The following is a 17,394-nucleotide window of genomic DNA, read 5'->3' as shown; positions in this document are numbered from 1 at the left end:
AAGTGGAGCAACGGGCGCCCACTCTGCCTTCGCTGCACATACCCACACTCGGCCATTGTGCTGGGCCAGGAACTGCGCTTGGGACCCGGGGTTGGCATCTACCATATGGGGTGGGGGGGTTCGGGCCGAACCAAGTGACCCAGTGGAGGGGGTACCCAGATGGGACTCCCAGGCCGCGGCTTCCATGCACAGCGGGCCCTCGGGCACACGGCGTTGTAGATCGCTCGTATGCGGGCCAGGGTGGGGTAGCTCTGGGTAGGGGTCAGCCCCACCCCCTGAAGGAGGGTGCCTAGGACCCGAGGGAGCTGGGCCGATACTTCCGTGCTGGACTGGCATCCCCTCTCCAGAGCACCAGATAAAGCCTCGTGCTTAAGAATAGGATCCCTGGAAAGCGAGGTTGTCCAGGCTTGCCCTGTGTGTATTTGCGGAGGTGGTTGAAGGGGTGGACAGAGAGATTGTCCAGGTCTGAGGATACCTGTGCCCACGTGTAGAGATGAGTTGGATGGTGCACTCCCTGAAAGCTCCCTCTTCCCCTGCTCTGGTAGATGGGAGCTGCTCCCTGGGGGCTGAGCTTGCCCGCATCTTCCACTGCCCTGCGCCCCTGAAGTCGGAGAAGAGCCCATCTCTACTTACATCCTTGCCCCTTTTGGGGGTTGCTTCGGTTTGTCCGGTATTCAGCCTTAGCGACCGGTCCATTCCGATAAAGGATCAAGACGATGATACTGGCGTCGGTGTTGGGGAGTGGTCCCCGGAGTGGGCATCCACTCCTGCCCCTCCTGGGACCTGCACTCTCGCTCCGGGCCCGCTCCACATCAGCCACCGATACACACCACGTGGAGATGGCACGGGAACGCTCCAAGACCGTCACCTCCTTTTACAACCAGTCAGCCATCGACGTGGCAGCGGAGAAGGTGCACTGCTGGGGGCAGTCAGGCTGGGCCCTGAGCTGGAGTGGGTGTCCAGGAAAGGGGTGGAGCTAATGTGGCGGGGCGGGGTGTTAGAGCTCCAGTGCTCAGAACCTGTCTGCCCCTGCAGCCCTCCGTCCGACTCACTCCCACCATGATGCTCTATTCTGGCCGCTCTCAGGACGGCAGCCACCTTCTGGTAAGAGTCCTGCCGCTTATGTTTTCTTGGACTGTGGAGCTCTGGTCCAGCCACACCCAGACCCCACCCCTGCCTTCCCATCTCTTTTTCGTCTAGAAAAGTGCCCGGTACTTGCAGCAAGAGTTGCCAGTGAGGATTGCTCACCGCATCAAGGGCTTCCGCAGCCTTCCTTTCATCATTGGCTGTAACCCTACCATACTGCACGTGGTAAGGTGGCCTCGAGGGATATGGGTTTCCCTAGTAAAGAGGACCTTACATAAATGTGTCCACCACTGCTCATAGGGCAGATGAGGTGGGGGACCAGAATTGCAGAGACGCCTGCCAAGCAGTTTTAGGACCATAGATGACTCAGACCTGAGCCTTCAGCTACCAAGGCAGCAAATACACAAGGCTTGAAAGGCCATGAATTGGGGTGGGTGGCTGTTGTCTACCCAGTGCCCCAGCCTCCCTATGAATTCCCAAACCTCTTCTTTGCAGCATGAACTGTACATCCGTGCCTTCCAGAAGCTGACAGACTTTCCTCCGGTGAGGCCTGGGTGAGGGCTGGGTGAGGGCACAGGGTAAGGGTGGGACCATCCATACTTATGATTCTGTGGCCTGCAGATCAAGGACCAGGCAGACGAAGCCCAATACTGCCAGCTGGTGCGACAGCTGCTGGATGACCACAAGGATGTGGTGACCCTCTTAGCTGAGGGCCTTCGTGAGAGCCGGAAACACATAGAGGTCAGGGGCAGCACCGTGGGGGCCCAGTCCTGCTGGGAAGCCTGGCAGGGGCACAGGGTTTCTGAGGCCCCACAATTTACAGGATGAGAAGCTCGTCCGCTTCTTCCTGGACAAGACACTGACTTCCCGGCTTGGGATCCGCATGTTGGCCACGCATCATCTGGCACTGCATGAGGACAAGGTAGGCACTGGGACCTGAGACCTATCCGAGAATGTCAAGGGGGTAGAGGGAACTGACCTTGGGGAGGGGCCCTGGGTGGAGAACTGGAGGGAAGCCTGGGACTGCTTCAGCAGAGCAGAGGTCATCAGAAGTTGGTGGCTGAGATGTGGGTGGAGGTTCTGTCTAGTTCTGACCCTCTTTCTCCTGCCAGCCCGATTTTGTTGGTATCATCTGCACTCGTCTCTCACCAAAGAAGATTATTGAAAAGTGGGTGGACTTTGCCAGGTGAGGCTAGAATGGCTAAGGATGTGGATGATGTCCGGAGGGAGGGCTGAGGTCTGAGCCCGGACCCAGAGCGGTCTGGAGCAGGGTTTCTCACCTTTGGCACTGTCAACCTTTTGGGTCAGATAATTCTTTTTTGTGCGGGGCTGTCCTGTGCATTTTGGGATGTGTAGAAGAAGCCCTGGCCTCCACTCACTTGATGCCAATAGTACTCCCTAGTTGTGACAAGCAATGAGTCCTCCAGAAATTTCACTCTTTCAGGGGGAAGCAGAATTATCTCCAGTGGAGAACCACTGGTGCTCTAGGTCTGAACCCTTGCTCTTGCTCGTCTCCACAGACGCCTGTGTGAGCACAAGTACGGCAACGCCCCCCGTGTCCGCATCAATGGACACGTGGCCGCCCGTTTCCCCTTCATCCCCATGCCGCTGGACTACATCCTGCCGGAACTGCTCAAGAATGCCATGAGGTAGGCTGGCTGGATAGGTTTCAGAGGGGCAGACGGGAACTGGGGTGAGGCTGGGGTGCCACCACCTATTGGTCTTTCTCCCCTGCATAGAGCCACGATGGAGAGTCACCTGGACACTCCCTACAATGTCCCAGATGTGGTTATCACCATCGCCAACAATGATATCGATCTTGTCATCAGGTCTGCCCTGCATAAAAGTGGGTTGGGGTGACAGGGGCTTCTGGGCACTGTTTCTGACTTAAAGGATAACCTCGAGCCAGTACCTGCTCCATGCTGAGACTTGGTCAGACAAGATACTTTGTGGTCTTGAGGCTGCTATGAGCTGGATATGAATGTATCTGGAACCAGCTACAGGACCCGGGGCCCTGAGCAGCCTGAATGGGGGGAGAATCAGGAGAAACCAGTCTGATGCTGGGCTAAGAATAAATGTCATTCTATGAGAAGGTGTAAATAGTCAGGGGCCCAGGCAGAGGTGAGGATGGGGAAATGGAGCTTATAGAAAACAAGGTCCAAGGGTCAAGGTGGACCACATTCTACCTTGCGGGGAAGAGACAGGAAGGCAGACTTAGTACTCTTTGGGAGGTAGTGCGCTCCCCTCAAGCTCATGTTATTGCCGTCCTGCCAGGATTTCAGACCGGGGCGGGGGAATCGCTCACACAGACCTGGATCGGGTTATGGACTACCACTTCACTACAGCGGAGGCCAGCACCCAGGACCCACGGATCAGCCCCCTCTTTGGTCACCTGGACATGCACAGTGGTGCCCAGTCAGGACCCATGCACGGGTAAGTCCTTATCTCACAGGGTGGAGGGGTAGGGGGCACCAGGAGACCCAAGCCTCTAAAGCACCTGTTGTGTTCCCCCATCCACCCTCAGGTTTGGCTTTGGGCTTCCCACATCACGGGCCTATGCGGAGTATCTCGGTGGTTCCCTTCGGCTACAGTCTCTGCAGGGCATTGGCACGGATGTCTACCTACGGCTCCGTCACATCGATGGCCGGGAGGAAAGCTTCCGCATCTGACTCCATGGTCCTTGGCCCGCTTGCCAGCCCAGCCTGGGCCACACACCCTGCCAGAACCTTGTGGGCCAGGCGGGGTGCTCCCTGCTCCACACGCTGCTGCATCTTGGGTCTTAGGGCCCCAAACAGATGGACTTAGATGGAGCCAGGTGCCACTCCTCCTCTACGGGGTCCACTGTTTCCTTGTCTCCAGGCCTTGGAGGAGGAGAGAAAGTGGGGATTCTGCAGGCCTCCAGTACCAGCTCCATCATTCTAGATCCTGGGGAATCCCAACTTTGACCTGCTGTTTGTTATTAAAGTTCACGTTTTGAATGCCCTCTTGGGCCCCTTGTGTAGGGAGGGCAGGTGAGCTTTTGTTTCTGTCCCATTCAGGTTCTCTGGCACCTTGGGTGTCACTATTCGTGTTTCTGTCTGTAGCTGTTCTGACAGCCGGGCAGCCTGGGAGTAAAACTGGCCCTAAGTCACTTGCACAATTGATTTGAAAGGAACAGGGGTGTCTCTGGTGGTTTTTGCAAAGACCATTTAATTTAACAAATGTTTCTGACTCCCAAACAATATTGGAAGGTGCAGGTTGGCCTAGCTTCAGGCCTTAGTTCTGACTCTTCCCTTCCTGGCAGTCTTAGATTCTGGAGGTGAAGGTCACCAGACTGGGCAACCTCCTGAGCCACCTGATTCCTGAGCCTGAGTCAAGTTAAAAATACTGCTCGCCAGCTGTGTACCTGCTGCTGCCAAGGAAAGGAACACAAGATTGTGCCCTGGCAGGCCTCAGCAAGGACTGCGTGTTCCACCATAGAGAGGAGTAGGGTTCTGCTAGGGACTTGGGCAAAAGCAAAGAACAGGCGCCCATCTTGCCAGGGAAGAGGAAAAACCCAAGGGCTTGATAGTAGAAGTGGGAGGAGATTGATGGGAAATGGGAATTGTATCTGGAGGTTGAATGGAAGGAGGTGGGAAAGCCACAGTAACTTGTCAGGCTGAGGGGTGGGGCTGGAGAGGTCAGAGGCAGTCAGGGTGAAGGGCATTGAATGTGCAGCCGTGAAGTATGGGCTTTATCCTGGAGGCATGGATAGGTTTTAAGCTAGGAAGGAATGTTTTAGATTAGATTCCCTAGAAGCAGATACTGAGAGGAAGATACAAATAGAAGGGATTTGTTGAAAAAATACCCCAGAAGGGAGCGGTGGAAGCAGGAAAGGGAAGGGCAGGTCGGGCAAGGATGTGATCTTGGGCAGAAATCCAGAAAAGTCAGAGCTGGAATCAAGAGAGCTAAGCTCCAGTTATTGATGAAGTCCTGCACCTGACCATCACTGGTTAAGTTAGGAGGTGGGGGTGGGGAAGTACCTAACTCCCAGATTGAAAACCAGTCTTCAGCTCTTTGAAGCAAAAGAGCTCTGAGAGGCAATTTGCCAAAGAACCACCTTTGGTACTGACCTTTGAAAGCACATCAAAGGTAATCTGGGCAGGGGTCTGGGTGCAGCATTACATAGTTCTAGGAGGAACTAGTGATTTGCACATTAGAAGATTGGTGGCCAGTAGACCGGAGAATAGTGAGGATAGTGTAGTGACCCTGATCAGGGATTTATAAAGCCCAGCTTAATCCTAAACTAGAAAGGACAGCATCTATCTAAGATGTTGGGTGAGGTCAGAAGTGAGACACCACAAACTTGTGGGTAGAATATTAACCTTGAAAATGTGGGAGATGGGGTTGGAGAGTGGGAGCAGGCATTACAATTTTAATTTTTTTGGCTTGACTTTTATTTCTTCTGTTTCTAATGCTTCCAGGCACTTGGCATTCACTGTACCCTACCCCATTATTTTAATTTTTATTTATTTTTGCATAGAGGAACTGGGGTGTAGGTCAGAGATGCAGGGAGTGAGAGGACTCATCAGAGACAAAGTGGGGAGCAGAGCGGGTGGATATACCGAAATACAACTACTAAGGGGAGCAGCAGGCGAGACAGGAGAGGTCTGCTGCGCAATATGTGGGTCACCTCCCTGGCAGGGGATCGAACTCAGGCCATTGTGGTGATAGCGCTGAGACTTAAAACACTAGGCGCTAGGGAGGCCCTGGATTCTACTTTTTTTTTTAAAGATTGATTTATTTATGCATACAAGAGCCGGGATACAGGCCAGAGATACGTGAGGTGAGAAGATTCACCAGAGACAGACTGGGGAACAGAAAAGGCAGACTGAAATACACTGCTGAAGGGAGCAGTGGGCAAGACAGGATAGGTCTGCTGCACCATGTGGGTAGCTCTCTGGCTGGCTGGGATCAAACATTAGAAGATTGGTGGCCAGTAGACTGGAGAATACTGCGAATTGCTTCATAGCGTCGTGCTTAACCCTTTGCGCCACCAGGGAGGCCCTGGATTCTATTTTTTGATGGTAACCTGGGTCCCATCCTCAGGCCTTGAGCATTCCACCCCGCTTGCTTTCAAGCCCAATAATCAAACAAGTTAAATAAGATTCAGAGTGGCCAAAGGGGATGTTTATTGAACATCTTGCTATACACTTGTTTCATCTATGCAAAGGGGGTAGATATATGCATTAACTTTTATCTAGTCACACGGGTTATACAGTTTTATGGCGTAACCTTGATCTACGTTCTGAGAATGAATTCATTGGTACAACTTACCCGGAGTAGGGTCAGAAATCCAAAACTTCTCACTCACTAAGACGCTCTCTATCAAGTCCATTGCCTTCTGTCCAGAGGACATCTAGTTTCTTTCTATAGAAAGGCTTGACTGGGTGAGAGGATTTATTGGCTATCCCTGACCACACCTGTCCTTCTATCCCAACTGCATCCGTTCCCCACCCTGAACAAGCAGAAGACAAGCTTCCTCAATCTTAAAGGAGTAATGGGTATCAGCCTGGCGGAAGTGAGCGGCGCGGGGGAGGGTAATTTCAGGGTCACAAACCTAAAGCCAGCCTGGCAGCCGGGGAGGCTATTCTAGCTCCCTCGAATTAAAGTGGGGGCGTCTTTCTCGAGCACGAGGGCCTTTTTAAAAAAATAGAGCTGAGGGCCTCCCTGGTGGCGCAGCGGTTGAGCGCTGGCTTGCGAAGCTGCCCGCAGCCTCTGTAGCGCCGGTTCGATCCCCGGCTGCTCCCCGGCCACCGGAGGAGGGTCCCGCATGGCGCGCAGACCTCTCCTGCCGCCCGCTGCTCCCCTCAGCAGTGTACTTCGGTCCTTCTGCCTGCTCTGCTCCCCGCTCCGGCTCTGGTGAATTCTCTCACCCTCCCGCGCTTCTGACTGTACCCAGTGCTTGTATAAATAAATGAATCTTTTAAAAAATAAAAATAAATTTAAAAATAGAGCTGAGTCATCACGTCAGCAGGCTCTTTCTCCTCTCTCCAACCCTAGGATGCAGCCATGCTTCCATACGGAAAAAAAAAACACTCCAGGTCAGCTGCACAGTAGACACCCGCTAGTCCCGGCGTCGCGAAGACGGCGGTCCTAACCAATGAACAAGTACTACGTCACAGAGCCCGCCCCCTCCGCCGCGCAGGGCTGACCCGGAGCTAAAAGAGCTGCGCGGCGCCTGATTCTGGCGTCACTTCCACTACAGCAATGGCGGCACAGGGGGCTGCGGCGGCGGTTGCGGCGGCGGCTTCAGGGGTCGCGGGGGAGAGCGAGCCTGGGCCTGGGGAGAATGCAGCGGTCGAGGGGACGGCCCCATCCCCGGGCCGCGTCTCTCCTCCAACCCCGGCGCGCGGCGAACCGGAAGTCACCGTGGAGATCGGAGAAACGTACCTGTGTCGACGACCGGATAGCACCTGGCGTGAGGGCGGGGCCCAGGGGCGGGGTTCAAGGGGCGGGGGCGGGGTCTGGGAACGGGATCTCGGAGGGGCTGGGCATCGTCGGGGCGGTGCTTGAGGAAAGAGAACGCGGAGTTTAGGACTCTCCGGGGCGCCGCCTAGAAACCCCACGAGTGAGGCAGCTCCAAATTCACCTTAGCGCTTATAGACCTCCCATTCCACTTGTTTGCCCAACCTATGGCTCATTCCCTTGGTTGGCCCTGCGTCCGCACAGATCTCTGTCCGCGTTGTCTCTGCCACTCCCCCTTGCGTCCTTCCCTTACAGTCGCCAGCAGAGACCTTCCTGAACACACAAAAAGCGAGCTTCTCTGCCCTTTCCTTGTCTTTCCTCATCTTCAAAATGGAATGGAGTGCATCTTTATGATCTCTCTGGCTTCTGGGCACCCTAGCAAAGGTCATTCCAGACCACGCTACACTCTGAAGGCCATATGCATCTTACTATCCGTGCCCTCTGCTTGGAATGTCTTTCCCTTTGTCCTTGTTAACCTGACCAGCTCCTACTCATCCTTTTAACATCATATTCCCTGTGATGCCATTCTTGACTCCCTTCAGGCAAAATGAGTAGTTCCCTTCTGTATGTTCCTGCAACATTTTCTTCATACCTAGCCATGGTATATGTAACATTATGTTGTAATTGTGTCTTCCCCCATCTAAGTGGGAACTTCTGGAGGGCAGGATGGCGTGTGACTCATTGCCGTGCCCTCTGTACCCAGCAACAACACAGCATACCTTAAGACTTGGCATTACTCATTTATTGAATGGTCTGCTAGTTGTCAGGCGCTACACTAAAAGCTTTAGAGGCGTTAGCTCACCTTCTGAGATGGGCACTATTATCCTTGTTTTATAGATGAAGAAATTGAGTCTCAGAAAGCCCAAATAACTTGCTCAATTAAGTACAGATAGGAAGGGGGAGCTCAGATCATACACACTCGGGTTGTCTGAATCCAGAGTCAACCCTCACTAGCCCTGAACAGATGAATGACTGAATATAGTAACACCACAGATCTGGGACCAGACTTAAACTCAGTTTAAGTTTCAGCTCTTATCACTTCAAATCTGTGAGCCTGGGTAAGCCTCACTTTTCTCCTGTAAAATAAATATAACAGCCCCTATTTGGTCCACTGTACAGTGGTGAAATGGAATGGCATATGTGGACAGGTGAGATTAGCTTTCATTTGGTCCGGTAATCTGGAAATTGCCCCCCAGTGTGAAGGAACCCTCTTGTGCCAGCATCCTTCTAGATGATCTTAGCCTTTTTCCTTTACAGATTCTGCTGAAGTGATCCAGTCTCGAGTAAATGATCAGGAGGGCCGAGAGGAATTCTATGTACATTATGTGGGCTGTGAGTCACTTGGCATATCCAGGCCTGGGTGAGGGGAGGGAGTGGAAGGGCAACACCCTCATGGTGGTCCATCCTTACAGTTAATCGGCGGCTGGATGAATGGGTAGACAAAAACCGACTGGCACTGACCAAGACAGTGAAGGATGCTGTGCAGAAGAACTCAGAGAAGTACCTGAGTGAGCTGGCTGAGCAGCCTGAGCGCAAGATCACTCGCAACCAAAAGCGCAAGCATGATGAGATCAACCATGTGCAGAAGGTCCGGGCCCCCCCCCCCCCCTTCCCAGAAGGCTCAGCTGCCTCTGCCAATCTCTTGGGTCCCAGTGTCAAAACCACAGATGCTTCCATTTCTAAAACTCCTGCAGTGTGTCAGGGACTTTACCTCTCTCCTCATGTATTCTTCACAGATCAGAAAACTGAGGCTCAAAGAGGGCAGGGACTTGGCTGTAATCTCACAGCAAGGAAATTGCCTATCTGGGACTTAAACACGGGCCTTCTGTTCTGACAGCCTCTTTTGTCTCCTGTTCACTGTGCCATCGTGTACAGAGGCTCAAAGTCCAAAGGGATGGAAGTGAATGAATGATACTGTGCACTTGCTGTTGCCACGCACCATACGAGTCCTGTACATGTTTAAGCTCATCAAATCCTCCCTAACAATTCAACACCACAGGGATAATTATTTTTTTGGTAGAGGAGGAAGCAGGCTCAGAGACGTTAAGTAACATGCCCAAGGTGACACAGCTAGTAAAATGGTGGGTTGGAATTAGAATAATAATGCCAAACATTTATTGGCTTGTGAGTCAAAGTATTAGGCAAAGTATTTTAATACATGATCTCACTGAAGTTTCACAGCAAGCCTGTGAGGTAAGCATTATTATTCCCAGCTCACAGGGAAGGAATAGATAGGTTAAGGAACCCAGTCAGAAATTAGATTTGCCAGCTAAATTATTCTACTTCAGGGTACAAGCCCTTAACCATGATTTTGACACATCCTAAATATCAGGCCATTTGTTTCTAAATCCTGACCTGTCACTGGCTAACCTGCCCTTGGGGATTTACTTCCCACCCACCCTGAGCCTCAGTTTCTTGATTTGTAACATGGGAGATAAAAAAGAGAAAGCGTTTTATTGAGCTTTTTTCAAAGTGTTCAGACATCTTTCAGTTTCAACCAGAGTGATCTCTTTCTTCCGAGTGGTCACTGAGGACTTAACAGTAACGTTTTTCAAACTGAGGCACAGCTGTTAGTATATTGCCAAATAAGTTCAGTGGCTTGCGACCAGCATTTAGGTTTTTAAAGTGGAAGAAAGAGGTTGAATGAGATAGAAAATATCAGAAAACACCTTATTAAAGGTAAGTATTGTTTTGAGAACCTTTTATTTACATACATATACACATTTGTCTAAATGCAAACATATCAACCGGTTTACAGCGCTGACTGCACTTTTTGCTGTTGTGATTAAAAAATATATTGGAAATACCTTGAGCTAGAAAGACCTTTTAAGGCCTCAGGCAGACCTGTTCAATTGAACTTCCTGTGGTGAAAGGAAATGTTCTAGGTCTATACTGTTCAGTCCAGCAGCCACTAGTCCCCTGTGGCTCTGGAAACACTGGAAATGTGTTTAGTGTGACAAAGACGTAAAGTTTATTTAAATCTAATGTATTCAAATAGCCACATGTGGTTCATGGCTGCTCTGTTGGTCAGCACAGGTTGGCAGTTCTCTTAGTTCCACAGCCAGTTTGCACTGCAAATTTAAGTCTCAAAGATATACCTCCAGAGCTGGCCGTCCGGGTGGAGGACAATGGCCAGTGGTGACAAAAGTAAAGAAAAAGTAACGGAAGGAGCGAGTTAACCATCAGCAAGGTTCTTTAGAGCCTAATTAATGTTTAATTCTAAATAAATTGCAGCATTTAAGAAAAGTAGTGTTTCTGTAGTTCTTTAATGCATTTGCAGAGGAGGGTTGTGTTTCGCGAGAGTTGGGAAATGCGTTTTCAGAGGTGTCTGAGGCAGACAATCCTTCTTGCCTCCTCTGCAGGGCTTAGGCTCAGAGCTGGACAGACCTGGGGCCCATCCCTGGCGGTGCTGATCCCAGTCCTGTGATCTCACATCTTTGTGCCCATTTTCCTCGTGTACAGTGCGCATGACAGCACTCTTGTCTCAGGCTCATTGTGAGGACTCGATGAAATGATGCCTGTGAAGTGCTTGGACTTGGAATGAATGGCAGCTAGCTAATGCCCAGGGGAAAGTAACCTCACCTCTCCTTGCCTGTCCACTTCTCTCTAAAATAGAAATATGAACTCTGTTTCTCAGGGTTGCTGAAAAGGGCCTTGCAAACAGAGTGCCTTGTGGAAGGAGGTTCTGGGTAAAAACACTGACTCCTTTCTCCTCAACTACAGCGCACGACTGCCGGGCAGTCCGGCAGAGGTCCCGGGCCTTCTCGGGCCTCTCTTCCCCCACTGTCAGGCTGCGCTTGGTTCCCTCTAGAGTCTGGCCTAGGAGCAGGTTGTGCTATGAGTGTGACACGGCTTTTAATCTCTGCTTTCAGAGGACTGAGGCAATGAGGGAAACCAGGTGGGAGCAGTCAGAGGGTGTTGTTGACCGCTTTCCTGACTTGGGGAGGGGAGGTGTGGTCTGCATGGGAGACAGTCCCCCCCCCAGGGGGTGGGTGGGCCTTGAAGGTCAGGAAAGTGCACAATAAAAACAATTCCACGCATCACTCACGAAGCGCTGCCTCATCCCCACCATGCACTCATTTGGCTCATGCTCTGTATAGCCTGAGTAAGCTTTTCCTAGCAGCAGTCACAGGGACAGACATTCCAGGGGGAGGGGACTGCATGTATATAGGCAGGAAGGCGGGGAAAAGAGGGGCGTCGGTAGCACTGTCGATTTGAAGAGACTGAGACTGGAGATGGGGAATCTGGGGACCTAGTCATTTATCTAGACTCAGGTGGTGGCAGTGGCCATCATTTGGAGGGGGACAGAGAGAATTCCAGAAGGAACAGATTCCAGAGACATGCAGGAGATAGAGTGGCTAGGACTTGGCTGTCTGAATGCCAGGCTGAGAGGGAGGAGTCTTGAGAGCAGGCCTGTTACTGACCTTGGGCAGGGGAACTGAGGATGATGCTCCCAGTGAGGTGGGGGTACCCAGGAGGAAGAAGAGGATTGCAGGAAGGAAAAGTTGAGTTCCTTCTGGGTACCTAGAGTCTGATGTGCCTGTGGAGGGGACTCAGCAGTCTCCACGGCAGGCAGCTCCCAGCACTGATGCTCAGGAAACAGGTACAGGCACATGTGGGAGTTGGCAACTCTTCCTGCTTTGGGTATGGAAGACATCCATCTCACAACAGTTTTGGCAGACCTGGGTCAATCCCCTGGTACAGCTGAAGCTTTTGTCAACCAAGGACTGGAGCCAGGCCTCCTGATCCTAGCCCGATTTATCCTGTATAAGATCCAAACTCAGGCATTGGGGGCTGCTGGGATGTGTGGATAGGGGTCAGACGGGAGAGGAGCTTGGACCAGCGGGCTTCTGAACCAGGTAAAGCAAATGATCTCTTTGTGTGGTTATGATTGTCATTCAGGGGATGAGGTCTGGAAGACAGGAGGGAGTACTGGGCTCAGGGACCGGGGAGGGACAGCCTGACAGCCACTTCTATTCACCTTTATCCATTTCTCCCCTGCCCAGACCTATGCAGAGATGGACCCCACGACAGCAGCCCTGGAGAAGGAGCATGAGGCGGTAAGTGGGGACAGGGGTCCTAACTGCGGAAACCCTCTTGCCCCTGCTTTCCTGCCCCAGCTGGACTATCCACTGCTCTCCACCCCGACCTTGTCTGCAGATCACCAAGGTGAAGTATGTGGACAAGATCCACATCGGGAACTATGAAATCGATGCCTGGTACTTCTCCCCGTTCCCCGAAGACTATGGAAAACAGCCCAAGCTCTGGCTCTGCGAGTACTGCCTCAAGTACATGAAATACGAGAAGAGCTACCGCTTCCATTTGGTGAGGCTGGGCCTGGCCGGCTGGGTGGGAGGGGCGGCCATCAAGGCTGGGGGTACCCAGCGGAGGCAGCAGCTAAGGGAAAAGACCAGAGGAATTGAGGACACAGAAAAGCTGCCCTGGGCTCCAGAAACTTGGATTCTGGGCCTGGCTTGGCCTTTGCTGCAGCCACCTGGGCCAGCTCTGCCCTGGACTTCATTTTCCTTTTCTGTGGAATGGGGCCAGTCATCCCAGCCCTTACCCCTTTTTGAGTCCCTTGCCCTTTACCATGTGTTAGGGCAGCTTGGTGCTGGCTTCTTGGTGCAAAGGAGGGAGTAAGCACAGCCCTGAGCGGTAGGGCCATAGGTGGAGACAGATGGAAGAACAGTACCCGGGCGCTGTCCGGTGGGGGCTCTCATCACTAGTGCAGCACGGTGTTTCCCAGAGGTGGGCTGTGGGGAACTGGTGTGCATGTGGGAGATGCCCTTGTCCCGGATGAGGCCTCCAGAGGCCTCTAGAGCCAGGCTGACCTGGACTTGACTTAACTGTGTGATTTTTTTTTTTTTTTAAGATTTATTTATTTATGCATATGAGAACTGGAGTACAGGCAGAGGTGTGGGGCATGGGAGGATTCACCAGAGACAGTGGGGAACAGAACAGGCAGATTGACTGAAATACACTGCTGAGGAGAGCAGCGGGTGAGACAAGGAGAGGTCTGCTGCACCATGTGGGTAGCTCCCTGGCCAGGGATTAAACTCATGCTGCAGTGGCTGACATTAGCTTGGTAGCTGTCTTTAACCCCTTCGTGACCAGGGAGGCCCCAACTGTGTGATGTTGAAGCCAGTTGCTTAGCCTCTGTCCGCCTTCTTCATCTGTGAATGACATCCGTCTCCTCAGGTTGTTGGGAGAATGGCTCCATGTCAGTGATGTGTTGAGCTCAGAGTCTGCAAATGGGGAAACTGAGAGCAGAGACGTGGTGCAGACCACACAGGGTGGGAGGGAGGCACTGCACAGAGAACCCTGGGTCTCAAGCCTGTGTCTCCCCTTCTCCCAGGGCCAGTGCCAGTGGCGGCAGCCCCCAGGGAAGGAGATCTATCGAAAAAGCAATATCTCTGTGTACGAGGTAGATGGCAAGGACCACAAGGTGAGCTAAGGCACTGTGGAGAGTGGGGGGGAGCTTTGGGTACCTCCTGGACGTCCTCACCATCACCAAGGGTGGGATGACTGTCTCCCTGGAAAAGGCCTGAGGATGGTGTTCAGCTGGCAGTTGGCTCAGGGTCGGTGCATAGTAAACACACTGTCCTGTCTTGCCAGCCTCGCCCATTTCTGTTCTGTCCTTGAGGACTTCCCTCCCATAGGATAGCTTAGGTTTGGGGAGTTCTGGAGCCCAGAGTGTGGAGATTGTCATGCCTCAGGTTGCTCTGGAAGCCCTTTCTCTTTCTGCCTGGAGGTGTGTGTGCCTGGGAGGGAACTAACCGCTTTGTGTAAGACTCCTGGGGAGAGCGTGGCCGAGTTCCTTGTTCTGCAGGAAGACTTCAGTGGGGCAGGGTGGGGCTCGGGGACCTGCTTTGCTGTCATTGAGAAGCTGCCTTTCCCTGGTCAGTCTGGAAGGGTCTCACCCTTTCCCATGGAAGAGCAGCCGAGTGGAAGATGAATAGGGCAGGCTCCCCTGTGGCTCCTTGCTTCAATCACCCACCATTTTCTCATTGTCCTTGGACAAGTTACTTAACACTGTTCCTGGTTCCTTATCTCTGAGACAGGAGTCATGATGAGAGGACATGATGATGTTTATCCAACACAGTTGTCAGTAAGACGCAGTGCTGCGCGGTTAACACAGTGCCTGGCATTGACTAGGTGCTTAGTAAACATAGGCTTTTGTCATTATTGGGACTGTCAGTCTTGTGGGGGACTGGGGCTCTTAGCCTGGTGCAAGTCCTCTGCTTTGCCTTCCTGAGCACAGACAGGGAGTGGCAAAAAGGCTCCAGCAGGAGACCGGTATTCTTTCCTGCTCTCCGGCTCTGAGGCCCCAGGCCAGTACCTCCCCTCTCGAGGCTTGGTCTCCCCTGAAGATGGGACTAGCAATGTTGGGCTCTCACAGTTGCTGGGTCAAGTGAGAGGGTGTAAAAGGTGTGGAAACTTCCGGACTCCCTGATTTGTGCCAGGGAGCTGACTTCAAGGTACCCTCATCCCTCCTGACTTTGGTCTCTGGCCTGCATGGGTGTCAGAGGCCAGCACCACAGAGGAGTGAGGCTGAGCGGACAGACAGCTCAGGCTTTGGAGTCAGACTGGAGGCTCACGCTCTCAGCAAACATTTCCCAGCCCCTGCATTGTGCTCAGCTTGTGCTGGGCGCAGGGGACACGGCTCTTCACAAGGCTGCGTGCACTTAGTGGTATGCACCCTCCCTGGCACTCGCCAACTGGCTAGAGACTTGTCTCTGAGCCTCACTTTCCTGACCTGAAACATGAGTTAATGTCTGTGAAGGCCGAACTCACATTCAGCACCAGGATGTGGGTGCCATGATGAGCCCCCCTCTGCTTCTTGCTCATTTCCTTATCCGCCAGAAAATGACTCTAAGACTCTCCCTGGTTTTAAACACCATTCTCTGGCAAGGAGCCTGTTCCTCACCGCCTGGCACTGGCTGCTCTCTAGAGCCTGGCCCTTGCAGAGCAGGATGGCAGCTCCTGCCCAGGCCCCCTTGGGGCTAAAAGGGGGAGTTGTACCTGTTTCTGAGTCTCCCTCCACCTCCCCACCCCTCAGATTTACTGTCAGAACCTGTGCCTGCTGGCCAAGCTTTTCCTGGACCACAAGACATTGTACTTTGACGTGGAGCCCTTCGTCTTTTACATCTTGACAGAGGTGGACAGGCAGGGGGCCCACATCGTCGGCTACTTCTCCAAGGTGCCGGGTCAGGACACTCAGGTTGAGGGAGGGCGGGGAGTATGAACTGGGTAGGGGCCGAGTCTCCCCAGAGGTCCTGACCATCCACCCCTCCAGGAGAAGGAATCTCCAGATGGGAACAATGTGGCCTGCATTCTGACCCTGCCCCCCTACCAGCGCCGTGGCTATGGAAAGTTCCTCATTGCTTTCAGTGAGTGACTCCTGGCCTGTCCAGGATGGGACACCTGAGTTGGGTGACTGTGTTAGGGAGCTGCGTCCCAAGGATTCTCATTTCTCACGCTGCCAGGTTATGAGCTGTCCAAGCTTGAGAGCACAGTGGGCTCCCCAGAGAAGCCGTTGTCTGACCTGGGCAAACTCAGCTACCGTAGCTACTGGTCTTGGGTCTTGCTGGAGATCCTGCGAGACTTCCGGGGCACGCTGTCCATCAAGGACCTCAGGTGAGGGCCCTGGTCCCCACCCCTGTCCCAAGCATGCTGTCCATGTTGGGGAGGCTTCCTGGAACCCTCAGAGGAAAGGCCTCTTCTCAGCTTGGCCATTACCCTGCCTCCTTGTCCCCTTTTGCTGCCCCAGCCAAAGCCCACAAGGAAACTCTCCAGCATCTGCTCTAAATCCCTTTCTGCAGCCAGATGACCAGCATCACCCAGAATGACATCATCAGCACCCTACAGTCCCTCAACATGGTCAAGTACTGGAAAGGCCAGCACGTGATCTGTGTCACACCCAAGCTGGTAGAGGAGCACCTCAAAAGTGCCCAGTATAAGAAACCACCCATAACAGGTGGGTGGGGGGCTGCCCAGGGAATTTGTGTGGTGGTGGTGGGGGGTAGGTGTAAGGACACTGGGAGCCAAGTCCACCTGTTTCTGTCACATGATCCCAAACCAGTCTGACCAGCTTCCAGCTCCCAGGACTGAAGCCTGGGGCAGGCTACTCATTCCTGGGCTTCCCTGCCCCCTCCCCACACTCAGTCTGCCCTTGTTCTCACCTAGAGGTGAAACCTGGCCTGGGCCCAGCCCAGCCTATCATGCCTCTTCTTTCCACAGTGGACTCTGTCTGCCTCAAGTGGGCACCCCCCAAGCACAAGCAAGCCAAACTCTCCAAGAAGTGAGTGGCCTGTGCGCCTGCCGCTGGACCCGCGCCTCCTTGCCCCCGCCTGTAAATATGTACAGACGTGTTCCGTCGTTTTTTTAATAAAGTCAGTTCTGTCGGTGGCTCTGGACTTTGGAGGTGGGAGGGAGGCGCCGACAGCTGATGTTCTTCATCTCACGTCACACACAGAGCCAGTGGTGCTCAAAACATTTTACTCCTTGCTCCTTCTGCCCCCACCCCAGATCCAAGTCCAAGCCCAGTTCCGGTGGGGGCTCAGTCCTCCGGAGTCTGGGAGTCAGGGCTCAAGGGGGCCTGGCAGCCCAGGGGGCAAGACTGGGGCCTCCTGTGCCTGAAGACAGCTGCCCAGAGGCAGCCCAAGGCCAGAAGTCAAGAAGGTAAAGTAAGGGGGCTCATTGGGCACTGCAGGCGGGGGTGCTGGAGCCAGCCTTTCAAGCAGCAATCAGCAGCCCAGTCTTCTAGAAACAGGCTGGGAGCCGCGCCCAATTTCATAGCTAAGGATCCTTCAGGGGCTCCAT

At 53.2% G+C, this 17,394-nt stretch overlaps 2 protein-coding genes across 3 annotated transcripts; both read left to right on the top strand.

Moving 5' to 3' along the window:
• Positions 1–701: 701 nt before the first annotated feature.
• Positions 702–4,009, top strand: BCKDK (branched chain keto acid dehydrogenase kinase; the record flags this gene model as incomplete). 2 transcript variants are annotated; one of them, XM_084249141.1, is made up of 11 exons in its annotated part: positions 702–911; positions 1,036–1,104; positions 1,201–1,311; positions 1,582–1,629; positions 1,708–1,827; positions 1,910–2,008; positions 2,199–2,272; positions 2,607–2,735; positions 2,826–2,915; positions 3,361–3,519; positions 3,611–4,009. In XM_084249141.1, 11 exons carry the CDS (start codon positions 717–719, stop codon positions 3,753–3,755), a joined length of 1,239 nt encoding a protein of 412 aa, XP_084105267.1. The 2 variants fall into 2 exon arrangements, with proteins under 2 accessions (XP_084105267.1, XP_084105266.1); XM_084249140.1 differs by lacking the exons at positions 2,826–2,915; positions 3,611–4,009 and having other exon boundaries at positions 717–911; positions 3,361–3,523.
• A 3,305-nt stretch (positions 4,010–7,314) lies between these two features.
• On the top strand, positions 7,315–16,974 carry KAT8 (lysine acetyltransferase 8; the record flags this gene model as incomplete). Its single annotated transcript, XM_084251544.1, has 11 exons — positions 7,315–7,525; positions 8,830–8,904; positions 8,985–9,160; positions 12,579–12,632; positions 12,733–12,897; positions 13,928–14,017; positions 15,632–15,772; positions 15,869–15,962; positions 16,059–16,209; positions 16,395–16,549; positions 16,813–16,974. The coding sequence occupies 11 exons, from the start codon at positions 7,315–7,317 to the stop codon at positions 16,875–16,877; spliced, it is 1,377 nt and encodes a 458-aa protein (XP_084107670.1). The 3' UTR covers positions 16,878–16,974.
• Positions 16,975–17,394: the final 420 nt, after the last annotated feature.

This window comes from Talpa europaea (assembly GCF_964194135.1).
Source record: "Talpa europaea genome assembly, chromosome: 12".
NCBI lineage: Eukaryota > Metazoa > Chordata > Mammalia > Eulipotyphla > Talpidae > Talpa > Talpa europaea.
Note: the sequence above shows the minus strand (reverse complement) of the source record. Positions and strands in the feature narration are given on the sequence as shown.